The 20,322-nt window shown below is 37.4% G+C and overlaps 1 protein-coding gene across 7 annotated transcripts; it reads right to left on the bottom strand.

Moving 5' to 3' along the window:
* Nucleotides 1-624: 624 nt before the first annotated feature.
* On the bottom strand, nucleotides 625-20,259 carry phf3 (PHD finger protein 3). 7 transcript variants are annotated; one of them, XM_087279615.1, is made up of 17 exons: nucleotides 18,298-20,102; nucleotides 18,114-18,209; nucleotides 17,706-17,956; nucleotides 17,504-17,623; nucleotides 14,133-15,693; nucleotides 12,349-12,586; nucleotides 11,029-11,071; nucleotides 10,560-10,680; nucleotides 10,305-10,461; nucleotides 8,341-8,457; nucleotides 8,048-8,176; nucleotides 7,814-7,952; nucleotides 5,902-6,091; nucleotides 5,658-5,808; nucleotides 5,478-5,567; nucleotides 5,195-5,390; nucleotides 625-2,790 (listed from the first exon to the last, which is right to left on the bottom strand). In XM_087279615.1, exons 1-17 carry the CDS (start codon nucleotides 18,366-18,368, stop codon nucleotides 1,193-1,195), a joined length of 5,268 nt encoding a protein of 1,755 aa, XP_087135741.1. In that variant the 5' UTR covers nucleotides 18,369-20,102; the 3' UTR covers nucleotides 625-1,192. The 7 variants fall into 7 exon arrangements, with proteins under 7 accessions (XP_087135741.1, XP_087135744.1, XP_087135747.1 ...); XM_087279618.1 differs by lacking the exon at nucleotides 18,114-18,209 and having other exon boundaries at nucleotides 19,967-20,259; XM_087279621.1 differs by lacking the exon at nucleotides 18,114-18,209 and having other exon boundaries at nucleotides 5,658-5,805; nucleotides 19,967-20,259.
* Nucleotides 20,260-20,322: the final 63 nt, after the last annotated feature.

Below are 20,322 nucleotides of genomic sequence, written 5' to 3'. Positions count from 1 at the left end.
CTGGTCTTTGGCTGCCGGGCGATATGGCTGTGCACGACATAAGGCTTAAATATTTTCAACACTGATGCTGCGTTCACACCTGACGTAGATATCTATCAAGCGCAAGTGATTCACATGTTAAGTCAATGCAAGACACAAAAAGACCTCCTGCGGCATGTTTCACGTCAATGAGCCAGCGCTAATCGCTCGAGTTAGAAAATCTGAACTTCGGTGGACATTCTTACCGCATTAACCAATCAGGAGCTTTCTCTTGTAGCACGGTTTATCCACCTGTGCCGTGTCTGGTGTGAACGCGGCATTACAGTTAGACAAAATGCTTCTTGAGCATTATAAAAGCATATTAGAAAAGTTTGAAACGGTTCAAAGTTACTTTAAATTGCATTCAGCTGTCACTGTAATTGATCATATTCAGATTTTTTTATGACAGATAATTAAACCAACATTTGAACTGCAGTGTATACCAAACTTCATTCTTCGTAACTTTTTAAACACGTTTTTGTTTTGTAAACAGTTCCGTCTCTCATGAATGTGGCTTTTGTGCCTTTAATGCTACATTATTTCCTTCCAGGTTCTTTCAAAAGCCATTCACAAAGCTTGTTCTTGTAATTGTGAAATAAAAAGTACTTTTCTCTTTGATCCCAGGTGTTATTTTTAATTACAGTGCATGACAATAAAAAATGAGCCTTTTTAAGAAACAAAGACTTTCATTTCAGTCGCCTTACTAACAATAAAAACATTTTATTATGAACTGTACATAAACACAATGTGCTGAAGGTGCACATTTCTGTTCTGGGTGACAAGCCAAAATGTACAAAGAAAATATTTGTCACCTGAAACATAGAAAATACTTAAGAAGCCAAATTTAGAAAAATTAAAACTGAAAATGAAGCAAAAGAAGCTGTTCTTATCGACCACGGGATGCTTCGTCTCATGGCACGCTGCGTACGACAGTAGTTTCATTTTCTTGATTACAACCAGCTGCTTGTGAAGATGTTAGCGGGTAATTGAGAAGCCAAGTACAGAAAAATGTACATTTAAAAACAAACATTCTTTAGATTTCCAAAACAAAACAAAACCAACTAAAAATCTCCTACTAGCTGCTTTTCATATAAAAATCATTTTGAAACTTTATAAATAGTTTTCTTCTACTGTTACAGATTTAAGGTAGGAAGAGCGCTTTGATCCCCCAAGATCACGAACGCCTGTCTCTAGAGTCTTTCCTGTGTTTCTCGTGATCTGAATCGCGTGATCTGTGTTTGTCTCTGTCCCGATGATGGCTGCTGTGCCGTCGTTCTCGATGTTTCTCGTACCTTTCATCTTTCGAGTGGCGCTCTTTATGACTGTGACTTCTCTCCCGGTGCTTTTCCCGATCCCGCTCGTAGTGCCTGCTTTTGTGATGATGCTTGTCATAGTGCTCTCTGTCTCTGCTGTCCTTTCTATGGGTCTCCTCGGAGCGCCTGGACAACTTGTCGACAAAGTCACTGTAGGACTTCTCTGAAACCTTCTCGTCTTTGCTGAGGGGCAAAGCGGTCGGCAAGCTGGACTCGTAGGCCATAGGAGGCGGCGGGAGCGTTTGTGGAGGGACGGTTTGAGGCCATGGTGGAGCAAGCATGTGGGGATCGCTTTGAGGGAACATCTGCAGAGGAGGCGGACCTGGAGGAAACTGAAAAGGTGGAGGAAGGTGAGCTTGAAGGGGTAAGAAATGAGCAGGATTGGCTGGAGGAGGGTAAAATTGGGGATCAGGTGGACCGGAGAGATACGAGTGAAAAACCGGTGGGTTGTAAACTTTAGGGTTAAAAGAAGAGCTCCTGGACTGCTTGAGACCTTCGTTCTTCCCGATGGATGAGATTGTGGTAATGGCTTGGATGTCCTCTATGGCTTTGCACTCTTGCGTTGATGGTTGCGGTGTAACTTTCTGCTCAGGCTTTTCTGAACTGCTTTCTGGCAGTTTTGATTCGGTGGGTTCAGGTGCTGAAGAAGCTCTCTTCAAAATTCCAGCAGGAGATACCTTAGTAGTTGCTGTAGGACTTGATATGGTTTCGTTTTTGGGTGCAGAACTAGAGCCTTCATCGACAGAATCTTTCGATGTACCTGATGAAGTGGTTTGACTGGTTTCTTGACTAGTTGGTGAAGCTGTGCTACAGGACTCAGACTCTTCTTTGGGTTTAGTGTTTGTGAGAGAGGAGAGGAAACTTTCGGTTGAAACATCTGCAGGTTTGTCACTCAGAGAAAGTACAACTGCAGTCTCTTTCTTTTCTGAGCTAATCTCCAGACTCACACTAACCGGCGCCTGCTCTGTTTTAACGGCTTTGGGTTCTTTTTTCTTGATGACGAAGCGGTCGAGTCGTGGAGCGCTGGCTATAGGTTTAGGACTGACTGTTGCATTGTTTCCACTGTCAACAGACGGAGTCTTGGCCTCTGTTTTTGTGGAGTCACTCTTCATATTGTCATTCGAACAGGATGCTGCTTTTTCAGGCAACTTCAATACACCGGGAAGAAAGCGCAAAGAAACATTCTCATCTGTCTCTGTATCCAATATTGGTTCTTCAACAACCGACTTAATTAAGTCTGTGGTGTCTTTTTTCCTGGCGTTCCCCAGATCGCTGATAAAGCTTTGCTCTGTGTCTAGGGCCACAGGAGTCTTCTGTGGGTAGTCGACCTGAGGTTTGCTCTCTGCCAAGAAACTTGGAGCTTCACTGACATCGCTTGGCAGGATTACCCCAAAGTCTCTTTTTGGTCTCTGGCGGATGATCAAACCAAGTAGTAGATTTGGTCGATTGGTCTCCAGTCCTAAAATGTAAAGCATCGCAATTAATATCAAAGATTTTATGCTGACACTTTAGTTTGATGGTTCTCTTTAGACTTTGTTAAAGTAACTTATAAGTCTGCATATATACTTGCAGTTACATGTTACAGTCATTTGTAGAGCTGCGGATTATAGATAAACTGAAAAAGCACCATTTTAGTGTTTTGTTTAAACAAGTGATTATGATTCTCCCTTGATTCTGAACAGACAAACTGACTGGATAACATGAAATGAATCAGCATTTCTGAACAATCTTGCAGTTACTTATCAACAGAATGTCAAAAGGGACCTAGCAAAATTAAGTGTTGCTGAATACCTGCAAACAGGGATGGGCAAAAATACATTAAAATATATTTTAAAGTAAAATACCTCATTTTGACATGTATCAAAATACAAAATACAGCAGCCACAAATGTATCAAATAATACTGTATTTTGAAAATAATACAAAATAGTTTTACAAGGGAGCATGACATTTATTTACAAACCTTCACTCAATGAAGCTAATGGATCAATCCCTTTACCAATAAACTGACTTAGTGAGGAAAACAATGATTGACAGCAACAGCTCTTCTCCGAGCAAGTTTAAGGCCCAATCCCAATTCTATTTTTGAACCCCTACCACTTGGCCCTTCAAAAAGAGTGTGAAGGGGAACATGTCATCATACGCTTCATATGAGATTGATGATGGTGTCTGCTGTAGTTATTCCAGTTGTGTTATTTTTTGTTATTTATCTTCGGGAAATCCCTGAAGGCATATATCATGTTATCATAATGACAATGCGGCAATAAGATTGTAACTATACTGCAAAGGTAAGAGGAAGGGCTAAGGCGTAGAATTGGGATTGGGCCTAAATCAGCTTCTCTGCCAATTCATTCACCTCTTCTCCTTTACATAAGTAGGTATTCATAAACCTTAGTTTCTCTTTGATTATAGTATAAATATTGTACAAATTGTATACAGAAATGCCTGCCTTGAAGATTTTTAAATCACTGTAAAAACCATGGAATGCAGATAATGAGTTGGAACAAAGTACTACCATCTCTTAGTCCTATATTTCAAAATGATCATATATGAAGAGGTTATTAAATATATTTTGCTCACATAATTAAAAAAAAAAAAGTTTAGATTGTTTTTGTAATTGAAATATTTAATACTTAAATGTAAAACATGATATTTCTAAAAAATGGATTTAGCTGTTTTTGCAAATGATAGATAGATAGATAGATAGATAGATAGATAGATAGATAGATAGATAGATAGATAGATAGATAGATAGATAGATAGATAGATAGATAGATAGATAGATAGATAGATAGATAGATAGATAGATAGATAGATAGATAGATAGATAGATTGATAGATTGATTGATTGATTTGAGTATTAAATATTTGTGTCTAATATGCAGTATTGTGCCACTTTGACATCTTTAGACAGACATCTTTTCCTCTTCATTAACAATACAGGGCACCTGAATATCAACTAGGATTTTTAAACAGCCAATGAAGTATTGTAGGAATTGCCACTAAAGGACTTACTTTAATGTTGTTTGTCTTTTTTTTTTTGGCATCTACATTAGCAATCCATCTAAAACTACGGTCATCTTTAGGTGTGTTTTATTTCTAAACTTCCTCAGCATTGAGACTGATGATGGTTAGGAGCTTTATAGGTTTTTGGACTTATGATTTATCCCATTTTATTTCTTAAGCAAAGATGCCAATGCCTTGTACACTATGCTGTCATTAGCTATTACTGGTCTTAGCATTGTGCCGTATACTATTTTCAGCGAATGTGGACTTGCTCCTAAATATACCCATGCCATTAGTCTTTTATTTTCTTTATGCGTTGCATAATTTCCATCCATATTCCAATCATTGACCACCTTCTCTGTCAATTTTCTGTTCTGATCTAGAGCTTAGGCAAATAACTGAGAAAGCATCAATCTGAAGCTGCATTTTTACGTCATTATGTAGACTTCTTACCAAGTATTTTACAGTTTTTAAAAAATACAAAAATACAAGACACTAAAGTATTTTGATACAAAATATACAACCATTTTTATCAACCCCTATCAAATCAAATAACAAAATACTATTTTGTATTTGTGTAACCAACCAGTGCTATTACACCCAGCCCGATCTGAGCTGGGATCGAACCGGCGATTCTTTGCATGGGAGTTGGTTGCTCTAACAAGGAGGCTAAAGGCCATGGCCTCTAACATCTGTTGCTAGAGCACCTTTAGAGATCAGGGGAGTGAGGTTTACCTGCATAGCACTTTGCTAGCTGGCCTCCTTTACATTTTAAATGCGTATTCAAAAAACGTGTATCATAAATACTGCCCATCCCTGCGTACAAATTCTAAAAGATAACTTGCATTAAATTCTTACCTGGACCATCAAACGGAACAATCTGATGGGGAATTTTTTCTGTGGACCCGAGAGGAATGAGATACATGTCTTTAACTTGTTTGCGGTTGTTGGCAACAACACCGTATCTCCTACGGCTGCTAAAGTAGGCATACAGCAATGTGTATGAAATCTCATCTTCCTCTGTGTCTGGGCTGAAACGAATTACACAAATTTCCTACGAAAGAAAAGAAAAATTAAGTCACAAAAATGAAATGCAAATGGCCATGAAAAATGTGACAATCACAGGACCAATCGTTTGCACCTTTGTCCCAGAAGCACGAATTTTCTCAACGTAGTCCCAGACTATTTGAGGGGAGATTCGACCACCTACTTGGATGTTGTCCGGCAAATCCTGCAAACACAAATCATTCAAATGAATCCATTCAAACGTCTGACTAACACATTTAGGATGCAATTCATGGAAAATGTTGCCATGGCATACCTGTGTTAGGTGGTCCAGCGTTCCAGAGACAAGATATGATTTTGTTAAAAACCTCGCCACAGCCGGCATATCAACATAACCACCCCACAGACTTTCCAAGGAGCTGAGGAAAGTAGCTGTATCTTCTTTGCTACACAGACTATCTGCCCTACTGAGGAAATCAGAAAGCAATGAATTCACAATATAATTCTAACCATATACACCATGGGTTAGCACAAATCATTAGTTTAATTGGATATCTTACCTAGACTCAGGCAGAAAATTGAGGAGACCTTCCTCCATGGCTCTTAAAGTCAGATCATCCATCAGTGCTGATGTGGGTGTGGTTGTAGATGGCTGAGATTCCTCTGTCGCACTAGACTGCCTCCTCACTACTGTTGTAGCCACTTTCACCACCTTTGTACTGGCTTCCTCTGTAGGTGGAGCCATGCGACCTTTACAGAAACATCCAGAAAAAGTCTATATAACTTAAAGTTTTAAAATGACTTTGCATTAATCGGTTTGTTAGAACAAAATGTAACCACTTTAAAACCAAAAGGCAAAGGTTAAAAAAAAAACTGTTAACATTAGTTGTGTTTCCATCCAAAGATTCACATAAAATTTATGCACAAAACTGGAATATCGCATAAAAGACGCAGCGTTGCCATCAAAGAGAACGAGTCAAAAAGAATAAAATCCTCACTTATCTGCCGCCAAATCAAAGGTAAAAACGGAATTTGCTGTGGTAAAAGCTGCATCAACTCACAGACACACACACTCTGGCATGCACTGTAGCAATGAGAGCTGTGCACGCCGGACTGTTCATCAAGGATCTACTGTTAGATCTAAAGTTGCTAATATCCAAATGTAAATAGGCAATTCCTCATATCATGTTTTCATTTTATTGTTAAGATTGTGAAAATGTATCCAGGGTGATGTGAATGAGGTTATAAAGTACACTGTTCCCTTTAAAGATTTACCCGATGTGTCCTCTGGAGTTTGTTTTCCATATCAAACTTGCAAAGTCTGAACTTTCAAGGAAAGGATGCAGGACTGAACTGTGTGTAGACTACTTAATATTGAGGAATAAGTCTCAATAAGACAGCCGAATGTCTGAAGCCATGTCTCCATTTTCAGATCTCTCCGTTTTCCCCCCATTCACACTGACACAGAGCAGCAGTGTTTTAAAAAGAAAATGGCCTCTCCAGCGTTTTCAAAAAGCTCCGTTTTCGGCGCTCGAAAACTCTATGGTAGTGTGGACGGAAGGCATAACCGTAGCAAAACTTATGCGTTTTAAAACTAAAAAGAATTAGTGTAAACAGGGCCTGAATAAACATGTGGTGGCATTTGAAGTCTCATGCCATCAAACGCCACCACGTTCTTTCAGGGTGTCTATAGTCAACAACCTGCGGAGCAGACACTCTTGACAGTTCTGGAGGTCATTCATTATATAATAACACTAATCCTCAAATGGTTAAGGCATTTTAAAATGACCAAAACAACATTTTAGATGTTTTACAATGCAGTCAGCAATTTGGTTTGTCCATTCACACACATTTTTTATCACCACATGATCTCTTTTAACAAAAAAACTACTTTTTTTTTAAAGGTGGATACTAAAATTTGTTCGGTAAAAGTGTTTCCATCATAGTTTATGCATATTTTTTTCTTACCGAATAAAAAGTTTATTCTACTCAGTTATGTGCATGTTTTTATGTGCATCTTGGCGTTTCCATCAACCGTTTTTATGCGCATATCCAAAATAAGTGGATGGAAACACAGCTATTTTTATTCATATGGCTAATATATCTAAAAATATGAGTTTTCACACCCTCAGGCTATTCATATATGATGTATGCAACTTAAAATTTCAGTGTTACTACCTAAAAAAAATGAAGCACATGAAGTGAACAAAAGCACATGGCTCCTGATAAAACAGATCTTATAAAGCATAAATTAAAACTAGTTCATTCTCTTCGTTTCATAACATCTACATATAATATTATTAGGTGCTTCAATAACAGAAATTCTTTAAAATGTTCTACTACATATTTTTCGATGGCTTCTGGGTTAGTAAATTAACAGATCACAAAAATAACACAATTTACTATCCCTGTAAGAATGCAAGTTAGTTTTCAGAAGCTGAACTTTATTTTACCTCAAAAAAACGGTATTACCTGTGCAGATTTTGCAGTTGAGGTCAAATAGATGAGACTTGTGCAAGTTGGTGGTATCTATAGATTTCTTGGGGCTCTCAACTTTAATCTCAGGGGGTTTCTCTTCAGGCACTTCCACAACTTTCAGCACTGGCTCTGGCTAAAGACAGAAAGAAAAAGCAATTTTCTTATTCCCTTGATGGACAATATAACTAAATTGCAGAGAATGGAGATTAGATTGCTCATAAATCTCACCTCAACCTCTATGGCCTCTGGTGCCTTGGCGGGCTCCTGATTCTCTATTTCAATTTCCCCTTTATGAGTGATTTTAGTAATAGGGCGTCTTTCTACCTCTCGTTGTTCTTTTTCAATCATTTCAATTGTCTGCCAACAAAAACATCAACAGGTTTAACATTTCAATGTCATTCTGTTTTTTGTGTATTGATTTAACTAACTAAATATAAACTTTTCCCTTTTTGATATTTTACTTCACTCAATGTCAGTGTCGACAAAAAAACGAAATGGTGAGATTCTAAAGTTTTACTAACATGTCGATTTTCTCTTTTTCTCCAAGCAGCCAGTTCCTTAGAGGCCAGCTCTTCTGCCGTCATGCGCACCAGATCTGCAGGGGACACTTCCCCCTTGAGTACACGCTTGAATAACACCTGAGAAAGAACATTTATTATCATTAACATAGCATTAGACTTGGCTACAAATGTGTGCTTCTCCTGCAAATGCTTTTTGAGAAAACAGGTAGCACAGTGATATTATTCTTAAGATGTCAAATATAGGATATATATATATATATATATATATATATATATATATATATATATATATATATATATATATATATATATATATATATATATATATATATATATAAATAAAAATCACAGGCCATTTGCACCGCCCTCCTTCCCGCCACTGACGTCAAAAATATAACGAGATTCGGACCAACAAAATGTATATTTGTGAATTACTATCATTGTTGTGTGCAGCCACATATACACTTGTGGCTTTGACCCCTCAGCTAATGAGCATTTAAAGTCTGTACTATATTCGGGTTACTTTCGGTTTCTCACAGTATGCGGTCTAGAGTAACGCAGATGCAGATTACTTCTGGGGCTGTTTTAAAAGCTGAAATGTATGCCTGTAAGTCCTCTATTTTTACTAAAGCTCTATTTTTGTAAATATTCAAGGGTCGTTTGACTATAATAAGTTTTATACCACCTTATTTTGTTGTACAAACAACTCTTTGTGGCTTAAAGGTTATGCTGGTGGTGTTAATATGATCATTTTGCTAATATTAAATTCAAATGGTCTCATTTAATAGATTTTCCTCATATGCATATTAAGATTCGTATTTAAAAAAATGTGCTTTAAAGTTTTACTGCTGGCTGAATCGAACTTGTTAAAGTAAATGTGAATATATACATACATTTTCCCTCTTTGTTGTAGTTTTACAAAAAAGAAAGATATTGAGAAGAACAATTGCCAGTAAAGTAACCTAAACTGCATTCTGCTGTCTTGCACTGCATCTGCATTTTGCATCTGTTAAACCTTTGGTTAAGCAACAATTGATTGGGACATGATTATCATTATGCCTATTATTAAATTGTAATATTTTCATAGCAATTTAAACTCACCCTTCAATATTTACAACAAGAAAGAAAAAGGAGCAGCTTTGATACTCTGTGCAAGAATGTCTGAGTGAATCGTTAATCATCATGTTTCCATTTTTTTCATGTGCTAGAATGCTGAAAGTCCTCCTATAAATTATCAGTCAATGATATGGCCCCCTGCCAATATAAGTTTGAGACCCCTGTTGTAAAGTAATAATTTATCTTTTTTAGTAGACATATTATTTGAGAGAGTTGCTTTATTTTTAAAAAAATTATGGATCTAATAGAATTTGCATTGTAAACATTAAAAGTTAAAAATGTATAATTTTGTATTTAACATTACGATGCACTCAAAATCATTCTGCATAAATCCGCAGCTTTTTTACAATAATCAATAATAGTCTGACCCTAATAATCAGCTGCCTCCATTATGTTTGCCTTGTTTACTGTTGGTTGCTAGGTTTCTTGGAAGGATACTACCAACTACTCTAGCAACTTGATGGAACAGCACCCAACTAGCATTTAGAATAATTTACTTATTTTATTTACTTTTTTGTAAACCTTAAAATGGAGGGCCAGTGTCCTTAAGAGTTTAGCTCCAACTTGCCTCAAAACACCTGCCAAAACATTTCAAGTGAGCTATGTAAGAGCTTGATTACCTGGCTCAGGTATGTCTGATTGGGTTTAGAGCTAAACTATGCTGAACACTGGCCCTCCAGTACCAGATTTGTACACCCCTGCTCTAGCATATTTCAATTAGAAAACTTAGATCTTAAAGCAACTTTTTTTTTCCAGATCAGTGTGACTGCACACTTACAAATGCCTACAATGAACAAGTTAAAGAAAAAAATGAGAAGGACAAAGTAGAAAATGATTACATTACTTACATTATTTTTCGCATCTTTCAGGTTGAAAGTCAGACTTCTGTATTTGTTTTTGTATTTGCTGTCAACACCCTGAAAGAGAGCAAAAAGCTCTTTCTCCGTCCTTCTGGCTACCTCAGCAGGCCTGTCCGATGAAATCTTCAAGTCAGACTCCTTCGATCTATGAGGCAGTGAAGAGAAATATGAACAACTGAACCATACTTATTATTAACAAACCGTACACATGACTTTCCTAGCAATCTACCAAAAATCACACACCGTTTCAGAAGAATCTCCTCCAGTGAGTCCCGAACGCTCCGCCTGATGTGTCCAGTGGACGGTTTCTTTGAGCTCACAGGGGATATTTTAACTTTCTTCGTCTCATGCTTTACATTTGGTCCTAAAAAAAAGTTTATAAAGTCAAATACTGTAGCAATAACTCATCTTTAAGAGTTAAAAGAACTATAGCACACTAATAATTTAAAAACATTAAAGAAACATTTAGTCATTTTTTTTAAATTTACACAACTCCTTTCTTCCGTTGTTAAAAAAGGAAGATCTTCTGAAGAAAATTATATTGTGTAGATGTCAAAAGCTGTTTTTTCCCAGCATTCTTCAAATAATGTTTTGTGATCAACAGAAAAAATTCATAAACATTTAGAACCACTTGAGTGTGAGTAAATTTTAATTTTGGGGTGAACAACCCCTTTAAGCGTAAATAGTATGTAAAATTAATAAACATTCATACCTTTTTGTGCTGAATCTTCTGACGGTCGCCTTTCTCCAGCGTCCTGCATTTAAAAAAATAAGAAGATGAAATAAAACTGAAATAAAAGTTTTTGTAGTGAACACTACAATCTTAGCCAAACAAAATCAAGTGGCCTAATCAGTGGTAACTGCAAATTTGTTAGCCAGTGTGTAACCCCATATGAACACACATGTGAGGAACCATCCACCTACACTGAGGGTGTACTCACACTAGGCACAGTTGTTTAGAACCGTGCCCAGGTGCAACTGTCCCCCCTCCCCTTGCATTTTAACAGCATATTTTACCTTCCGAGCCTAAGCACACTTATCGATTATGCACTGTTTAGGGCTCAGTACAATGAAGATTGCTTTAGTTATATTGTTTTGTATTATTTTAAGTCGTTTGATTTGCAGTGACGCAGTCAAATCTCTTGCTGAACAGATCCACCACTTTTGATGCTCATAAATGTTCATGAAAGTCGTTGTGCATGTATTAGGAGGTTTGCTGAAGGTGGCAGCTGATGTGCAGCGAGGGGTTTGTATCTTTATTAAACCATGGAAGTTCACGTTGATTGAAAAGTAAAGCTGATTAATAAATCTATATGAAACAGTCCCTTAAAAGTGTTATCAGTTTCCCGCTCAGGCACACTTTGCACTCACACTACAAGCGTACCGCGCCAGAGCCAAACCAAACCTCAGTCTACCACACCTCTTCCAACTGGGCCAGGACTGGCCAACTGAACCGCGCCTAGGTCCCAATTCGGAGCACTCACACTTGTCAAGTGGAAAATGGAGGCCAAACATCTCTGAGCGCAGTTCCAATAGCCTAGTGTGAGCACACCCTGAGTGAAAGCTATCTAACCCCTTTTTTTACCCACGTGTAAAATATATAAAAAGGCAGGTATATACAAACCCTTTAAAGAAAGCTGGTGGCTACCACAAAAACCAAAAGCTAAATCAGAAAGGGCAGAACAAAATATGACTGTAAATCTGCACTCACTAGAGATTGATAGAACAAACCAGATCCTTTGTTTCCCCTAACCCTCGCCCAAATAAACGAGTTGTCAAAATATATTACATTTTCATCTTTGAGGTCCAATTATTATGTTGTTGAAGGTTTATTTCAAGAGTCTTCATTAGAACAAACTCTTCAGCTACAGCTAGTTCAGTCTCTCAACAATTTCAGACACAAACTCAAAAGAATCAAACCTTTGTAAGTATTTCTGCAACTCTTGATTTCCATGATGAGAAATGTATATATTTGTATTGACTTTGATTGTGACAATGTTGCTTTGCTAAACCCAATCAAATGTTTGCTTACTTTTCTGAAGGGTCGTATTCCACCTGCGGTGAGCGACTGCTGGGGTCTCTGTTTTTGTTTAGCGGCTGACTTATCATCTGACAGCTCTGAGGCCTGTGTTTTTTCATCCTCTTGTGCACAGCACTTCAGACATACATACTCCTGGTCCTCCTTTTCCATCTGTTGAACTTTAGCCAGATCCAGACCCACACAGTCCCCGTGAAACCAGTCGTCACAGCGGCCGCAGCCCACCATGAACCTGTTCAAACACACAGACAACAGAAATTCAAAGGTTTGAGCAAACACATACATTTCTAAAGTTTATGATAAATTGTATGATTTTAAATAAGCATACACTGATGTTGAAAGTCTGGCCTTGATAATTATTTTATTTTCTGATATCAATCTTCTGTTGCAAGGGTACATTTTGGGCACTAGCCAAAAGTACACTAAGTGTCAAAATTATTATTATTTCTTTTATATTAAAAATCATTAGAATATTAGGTAAAAATACTGTTCCATGAAAATATTTAAAACATTTTAATGTATTAATATCAGAACTTCTGATTAGAAAATTTTCAGTTTATTGCCATATTAGCTTCTCTGGTTATGTCATGGCAAACAAAAAAAAACATTAAGTTTACCACATTTCATAAATAATACTTTACTATTATTTAAAAAATATTGTAACAATTAAAAGTCATCAACAGTAATAAATAATACACAAGATAAAATACATAATAATAATAATAATAATAATAATAATAATGTATAAGATAAAAATCTTTAAAAATTTTACTACTTTTTTTTTATTAAAAGTTTACTTTTAATAATTTTTTTTTACAATTTTAAAAGGATTCACATTTAATATATTTAATTTCAATTCTCTCCAGATAAAATGGTTTTATGATAACATTAAAAATAGGACATTCCACAAGAACGTGTTTAACAGTTTGATTTCTGTTGCAGTATTGACATTTTGGGGGTTCTTCTCCTTTGAGTAAATGTTTGTATGCGAGTCTTGTGTGTCCAATATGTCATCTGCTGTAAGCAATCTGATCATGTCTTGAGTTGATAAAAATACATTTTTATCCTATTTCAGGCTGGATTTAAAAAAAAAGTTAATTTTTTTGTGCACTGATCTTATTCTGCTTGCTGTTTGTTAGGAATTTAGCCTTCTATTATTGGCTTAAACTCTGACGGTGGGATTTTGCACACCTTTATCTTTCCAGTTAGGGTTTTAGCAGCTTGTTCATTTCCAATTAGTCCAACATGTCCTGTGATCCAGCAGAAAACTGTATTATAAAATGTTCTCTGTAGTTTATTCACTTTAATAAAAATGCCAATAATAATGGGATGCTCCAGTTTAAAAGAATTCAATGTTTGTGGACAAGATTTTGAGTCCGATAAAAATAGTAAAACTGTTAAATTTTTGATTAGTGATTTGCATTGCATTCATTTGGAAAAGTTTAACTGCTTTTTTAATTTTTACTATATGCAATAGCTATTGATTTCCATAGTAGTTTGTTTCACATTTCAGATGTCAGTTTTTTCTGTTTATTAATGTTCGTCAAAATATCTTTGTGATCAAGTCATAAAAGTTTAGAAGCACCAAGTAGGTAAATGGTAGGGGTGGAAGAAAATAAAATAAATAAATTGATTTCATCAATGATTCATAATTGGGGAGTAAATTTACATTTCTGGGTGAACTATCCATTCAAGTGAATATGAAATGACAACATGAAATAATACAGGAAAAATGTGTCAATCTATGACCATGAGAATGGATTTAAAAGTCAACATACCGGTTGTTATGAGGTTTCTTGCATAACACACAGTTCTTTGTGGGGTCCCACACCGTTTCGCTTTCAGCAAGAGCGTCGCCCTCAGCTTCCTTCTTCACCACAGGTGCATTATCAGGAATAAACAACTGCGGCTCCTCTATCGAGATACTCCTGGAGTTCCTACTCTTGTGTCTTTGCTGGGTCTTCTCTATCTTCTTGGCCTTGACTTTGTCCTGCTCCTCGTCTCCTTGGCTGTTTGCCACAGGTGGGTTTGTCTTGTTGCCCGAAGTGGGAGGATTTTGTGGCTTTTTTGGAGGGTGAGGAGACTGGACTGACTTGACTCCAGGGCCAGACTCAGATGATGGTCTTCTGCTATTGGTTGGAGACAACGGGACAGAATCAGATGAGGGTTTTCTGCTATTGGTTGGAGACAACGGGCCAGAATCAGAGGATAGTTTTCTGCTATTGGTTGGAGACAACGGGACCAAATTAGATGATGGCTTTCTGCTATTGGATGGAGACAACGGGACAGAATTAGAGGATGGTTTTCTGCTATTCGTTGAAGATAACGGAACAGAATTAGATGGTTTTCTGCTATTGGTTGGAGACAATGGGACAGAATCAGATGATGGTTTTCTGCTATTTGTTGGAGACAAAGGGCCAGATTCAGATGATGATTTTTTGGTGATGGTTGGAGACAATGGGCCAGATGGGCTCGCAGTTTTTGATGCAGAATGTCCATCTTGAATCTTCTGTATTTTTGAGCCATCTTTAGGACCGAGTGCTGCACCTGGCCGTTTTAATCCCACCTTAATTGGCTTCCCTTTATGAACTTCTGGTTGTCCTGTATGTATTTTTTTATCTTGTGGATGCTTGGATTCTTTCTGTAAGAGTCCTGGCTTGGTCGGAGAAGATGGTTTGTTTTTAGCAGCAGAGAGAGACTGTTTGTTTTTCAGAAGCTTCTTGACTGCAGGCCGAGCCGCCGTGCCATTCTTGTTCCCTGGTTTTTGTGCACTCAGCTTTTGAGTCTTGATTTGGTTGTTCTTCTTTTTGGCGTCTTCTGACGTGGCGTTCTCCACCTTGGGCTTGAGCACCATGGTGCTGTTAGTGTCTTGTACTTCATTAGGGTTCACATAAGGCCCAAAATCCATAGGCACGTCGTGGCTAGTTGACTGGTCAATGCTCACTTCCCCGACAGCCTCTGGTGTGGAATTATCGACTACTTGTTCATCTTGATTTTGTCCCAAATCGAGTCCGAGTCCATCAGCGATGATGCCATCGTCCTGGAAGCCCAGAGACTGAAGGGCACTTGTGCTAAATGATCCAAACGATTGTGATGGTCCAGGGAGCAGTTCAATTTTATAGCCCCCTACGGTAACAGTTAATCTGCGCAACACGACAACTGGATTCATTGAAGAGTCAACCTCATGGACTCCAAATCGACGGCTAAGCAGGGCTTCCCTTTTTTCATCAGGGCTGTTATCTCTATCATGTTCTTCACTACATGTTGACTCTCGGTTGTAACTTTCAGCTGCTTTTCGTGCAGGACCTAGGCGCCTGCCTCTGACTCGACCACGGCTTGCTGAAAGAGAAAAATGGTTTTAATATATTCGTAACTGCAAAATAGAGCAGATGAACAGCCAATCTACGGTAAAACACAGACGGCAAGAAAACTTTTAACTCGATCTTATTAAAATTCCAAAGCATGAGATATTTAAAATTTATGTTAACAGGAAGATGAATTTCCAGTAATATATTTATTACATCACAAATCACAATGTCACTTGCAGCACCAAATAAATACAAGATCTAAAAGACTCCCTTATATAGCATCATGCTTCCAGCATCATCTCTGACTGACTTACATAAAGATTTTTTTCTCAGTTTAAGTGTTTGCTTATAGTTTTAAACATCTCTCTGTATCGCAGCATGAGTGCCATCTCCTTAACATTACATATGGTTTATAGGCAAAAGGGGTAAGTGTAATAAGCAATGCAGGTTCCCATGTTTTTCTACATATTAGAATGTCCCCTTTTTTTTAGCACAAAATGATGATTCCCATACATTTTCACCATCATTAAAATGATACCCACAAAAATGTAGTTCAGTGTAACAACAGTATATGTACCAAATCACATATTAATGTGGTATCATTTCATATATATTAAAAGACAATCCCATTTAAAGGGCACCTATTTTACTCCTTTTTCAAGATTTAAAATAAGCCTGCAATGTCTCCAGAATATCTAAAGTTTCAGCTTAAAACACCCGTCAGATTATTTATTATACTTTTTGGAATATTGGATTTTTCTGCTTTAAACACAATGTAGCCGTTTTTGTGGCCTGTGGCTTTACTGCTAGTTCTTCTCGTCTACCATTCCCACAGGGTGTCTCAATCTCTCTCATCTGCGTCAGATAAACAGCACAGTGACAGACAAGAAGGAAGCAGATCTCACGTAACGTTTCTGAAAAATACTACAGTAAGAACTTTTCCAATGATTACTTGATGTATTTGTTGTGGAGTTAATTCAAGCCTTTTGATGAGTCACACAATGTCGTTACGAAGTACACACACACACAGTGCGCGCGTTTAACTTCGCAAGGTAATTGTAACAGGATACATGTTAATATCCACTGCTGTAAGGATATCCGTTATATTAATGTACAAAATAAACCTGATTTAACATTTAAACCGGATTTGAAACGTCTTCTTTTATAATAGTACTGACTTGCAGCTGTGGTGATAAAGTAAAGACAGCAAAAATTGTTGTAATTCATTACAAACATGCACTATTTTAAACTTGTTTTAAACTTGTAAAACTCATTCTTGATCACATTTGATAATGATTGATGATCAGAGAGCTGAACAGATCTTTTAATTCCAGTTGCTTTGCACACGTCCTGTCTTGTTGATGTGATTATACGCATTACTATGGAAACATGTTAATAGACGGCTGTCAATCAATTCTGTGGGCGGGGAAACCGCACTCTGTTTCGTTGTGGTGGGCCTCAAAATAGGAGGAATTTGGATCCTATTTAAACGTCAGGAAATATAAAGTCTATACTTTACAACTAATCTACATATAAATAGGGTTTACCCATTTGACAGCAAGAAGTTTATATGCTAAACACTAAAATGTATTGAGATCATTTATACTTTTATATATTTCAATTACAGGTCAAAATATGTATGTTTAAGTTTCTTTATTTGTATTTAATGTCATGTGTATGCATATAAAATACATGATTTTGAACACTTGCTGTGGTTTTTAAAATGGGCTTTTAACAAAAGTCAATGTAAAGTTGCACAACTAATTAGCTTCAGCAGATTCAAAGCAATCTAAATTAATTCAGCCACCTGTGTCCCTTTATTTCCCTCATATTACACGCACCTGTTTGCCTCCTCTGCATTTGACCTGCTTGTCTCCTGTCTTGCAAGAAGCCAGATTGATTGTGTTCTCCATCGGATGGACTCTGCCTAACACCTGCTCCTGTCATTTCATGATCGGCATCTGCAAAACATGGTCAATTGAGTTAACCAGAATCTTTATTCGGAAATAAAACACAAAGTGATATCAAAAGCAATCACTATACCAGCTGAACTTCCAAGCTTGAAATCTTCATTTTCTAAAAGGTGAAACTGGGTACTGGCAGATCCAAACATGGGATCTTTATCACTGAGCATGTTTTTCAGTGAATCTTCAGGTTTTGCTTCAAACTCATCACTTGCTTCACATTCTAGGTTTTGTCCGAGCAGTAAGGAATCATCCAACTGGTCGCTGGGAACCAGATGATTGAATGAACCACCAACTATATCCATGAATACCTGCACTGTGTGGTTCGCTCTGCAGGGGTAAAAAAAAAAGAAAAAAAAGGTATGTTACATTTGTAACTATTAGACATCTTCATGTGGTTTGACTTCGGTGATATACGCTAGACTTATGACATTAAATACACAAACGTTTATGCTTTGTTCAGTCCTCCTGGGGCATTCCTACTTACAAGTTGACAAGTCTTAATGCACAGCTAATGTTTCTTCCCATGCTGATAAACTTCCAGAGACTTTTTTTCAATTTTATACGGTTCCATTTACAGCATCTATGTAGTAATGTAATTAAAACATAATCAGTTAAATGGACTTCAGCGTTCATTTAGATGTTGTAAACAGAGATGAAAAGCCATTTACATGCACGCGCCCGTCAGAATCAGCAGACGATTGAAGAAACGCCAATAAAAATACTGGAGTGAAAAGTTCATACTTTAAAGAGACATGGCACGGAAAATGTAATTTTAATGAAGAGCTTCTTGTATAATCTGAGACCCAGTTTATATGGTATATCAATTAGGCAGTAGAAACTGTTCCAATTTTGTAACCGCATACAGTTAACCGGAAGCACTTGACCCACATTACTGTAAAATTAAGTCTTTCTGCATATACTCTATAATGACATCAAGTGTGTTCAAGTCATTTTTGTCAGTACAAGATGGCATTGTACATACTTTAGATTGAATTACGAGAAAATAAAGCAGGGTTTGTTAACTCTAGAAAATGGAGAGCATCAATTAGCATCAATTGTGATTTGTCACTAATAAACACAAATTGAATTTGCATCCATGAATTCTGCTTGCTGATCTATATGTAATAAGCTATAGATATTTTGTATGTAATTCTCTATTATAGATCAGTGATTCTGCCATGTTTCACTCTGACATGCCACCAACTCAGAAACTAAAGGAAATTGAGTTCCCCACTCATAAAAATGACCGTGGTGGTGTTGACATGTTTTCAACTTATAAATACAGTTTATCCGACATGACTTAAATGTACAATCATCAGTGCAGTTCACTTAAAGTGTACTATGACAAATTTAAATGGTCCCCATTAAGTTCTATGGTGGGGGACAAATACAGTGGAAGTCAGTGGGACCAATATCAGATCTTAAGTTTATTATCTTTGAAATTCTTCAGAGGAAAGAAACTCCTGCAGGTTTAGAGCAAGTGGATTTTTGGGTAAACTACCCTTAACGCTTTCTGACGACAAACACAATTTTGCCTATTTTATTGAATTACACGTTAAAGTACATTTCTTTAGAGGCACTGAAAATCATGCATCAGTTTAGGAGTTTCAGGATGTGTATCTCAGCAGCTTCCCATGTTAGATTTGAAGTCCAAAGTTCATCTGCACGAATGTTTGATTACTTTAACAATTGTTTACAGTACCACTTTAATTTAAATACAGTTTAGAACCATCAAAGGTTTGTGTAGAACTCAATTTTAAATCCTATGCCTAACCAAGAGTTGAATATCTTTGAAATTAAAACATTACTTTATCCTGAGAGAACTGCTTAAGTGTAAACACTAGCGCTACGCACCCGGTAACGTACGTTTACAAACAATCAGCTTCACAACTGCTGTCATAAGAATTACAACCGCTAAAATGGCATTAGCATCAGGTGTCTAACTGTAAAAGTTCATAAAGGAATACAAGCGCTTCATATAACGTCACATCCTCTCACATTTGTCTCATGCCTTTAATTAAAATCTTTTCAGGCTATTGGTGTTTTTATTTTGACTCCAGATCAGTTCACGTGCTCAAACAGCTAACAAATTAGGCCCTGGGCGCCTAGCATAACATCTGACCCTTTCTAGACACCTTAAAACGGCTTAATCATTTGCAAAGGGCTGCATTTATTGTTACAGTAACACCCGATGTTTTAAAAACCTCGCAAAATAAACAAGCAAACATCTAAACGCTTCCGCGAGCACCAGGGGGCCTTTAGCAACAACTCTGCGTGTCTATCACGCGCGCGCACAGCATTAAACACGTTGAACTCAGTTTTATTTTAAAAGCATACTTTCAACGCTGTTCCTCAAATGATGCATGTAAAGTTAGCGCCATATTCAACGCGGTCTCTGCACAACTCGTCTCGGTTCTGGACTGGAGTTGCGTCGCGTGCACCCGCAGGAAGGCCTCAAACATTGAGCGTGCACGCCCACTCCGCGAGAGATGCTGATTAAACACTCACCGCGATTGTGACTGTGATCGAAGAGCCAGCGCATAATTGAAGAAGTGCTTGTATTATCGCTTACGGTGTCTGGACGCCATATGGGTTGCCGTTGTCGTCAAGTTGCCACTGCCTTTTCCGCCGAGAACTGCGGTGGGACACAAGTAGTACTTCCTGTTGACCCTATGAGCCAGCAAACAACTCGT

The sequence above is a fragment of the Danio rerio genome, chromosome 13 (assembly GCF_052040795.2).
Source record: "Danio rerio strain M-AB ecotype USA chromosome 13, GRCz13ab, whole genome shotgun sequence".
NCBI lineage: Eukaryota > Metazoa > Chordata > Actinopteri > Cypriniformes > Danionidae > Danio > Danio rerio.
This window is presented reverse-complemented; position numbering and strand designations above follow the sequence as displayed.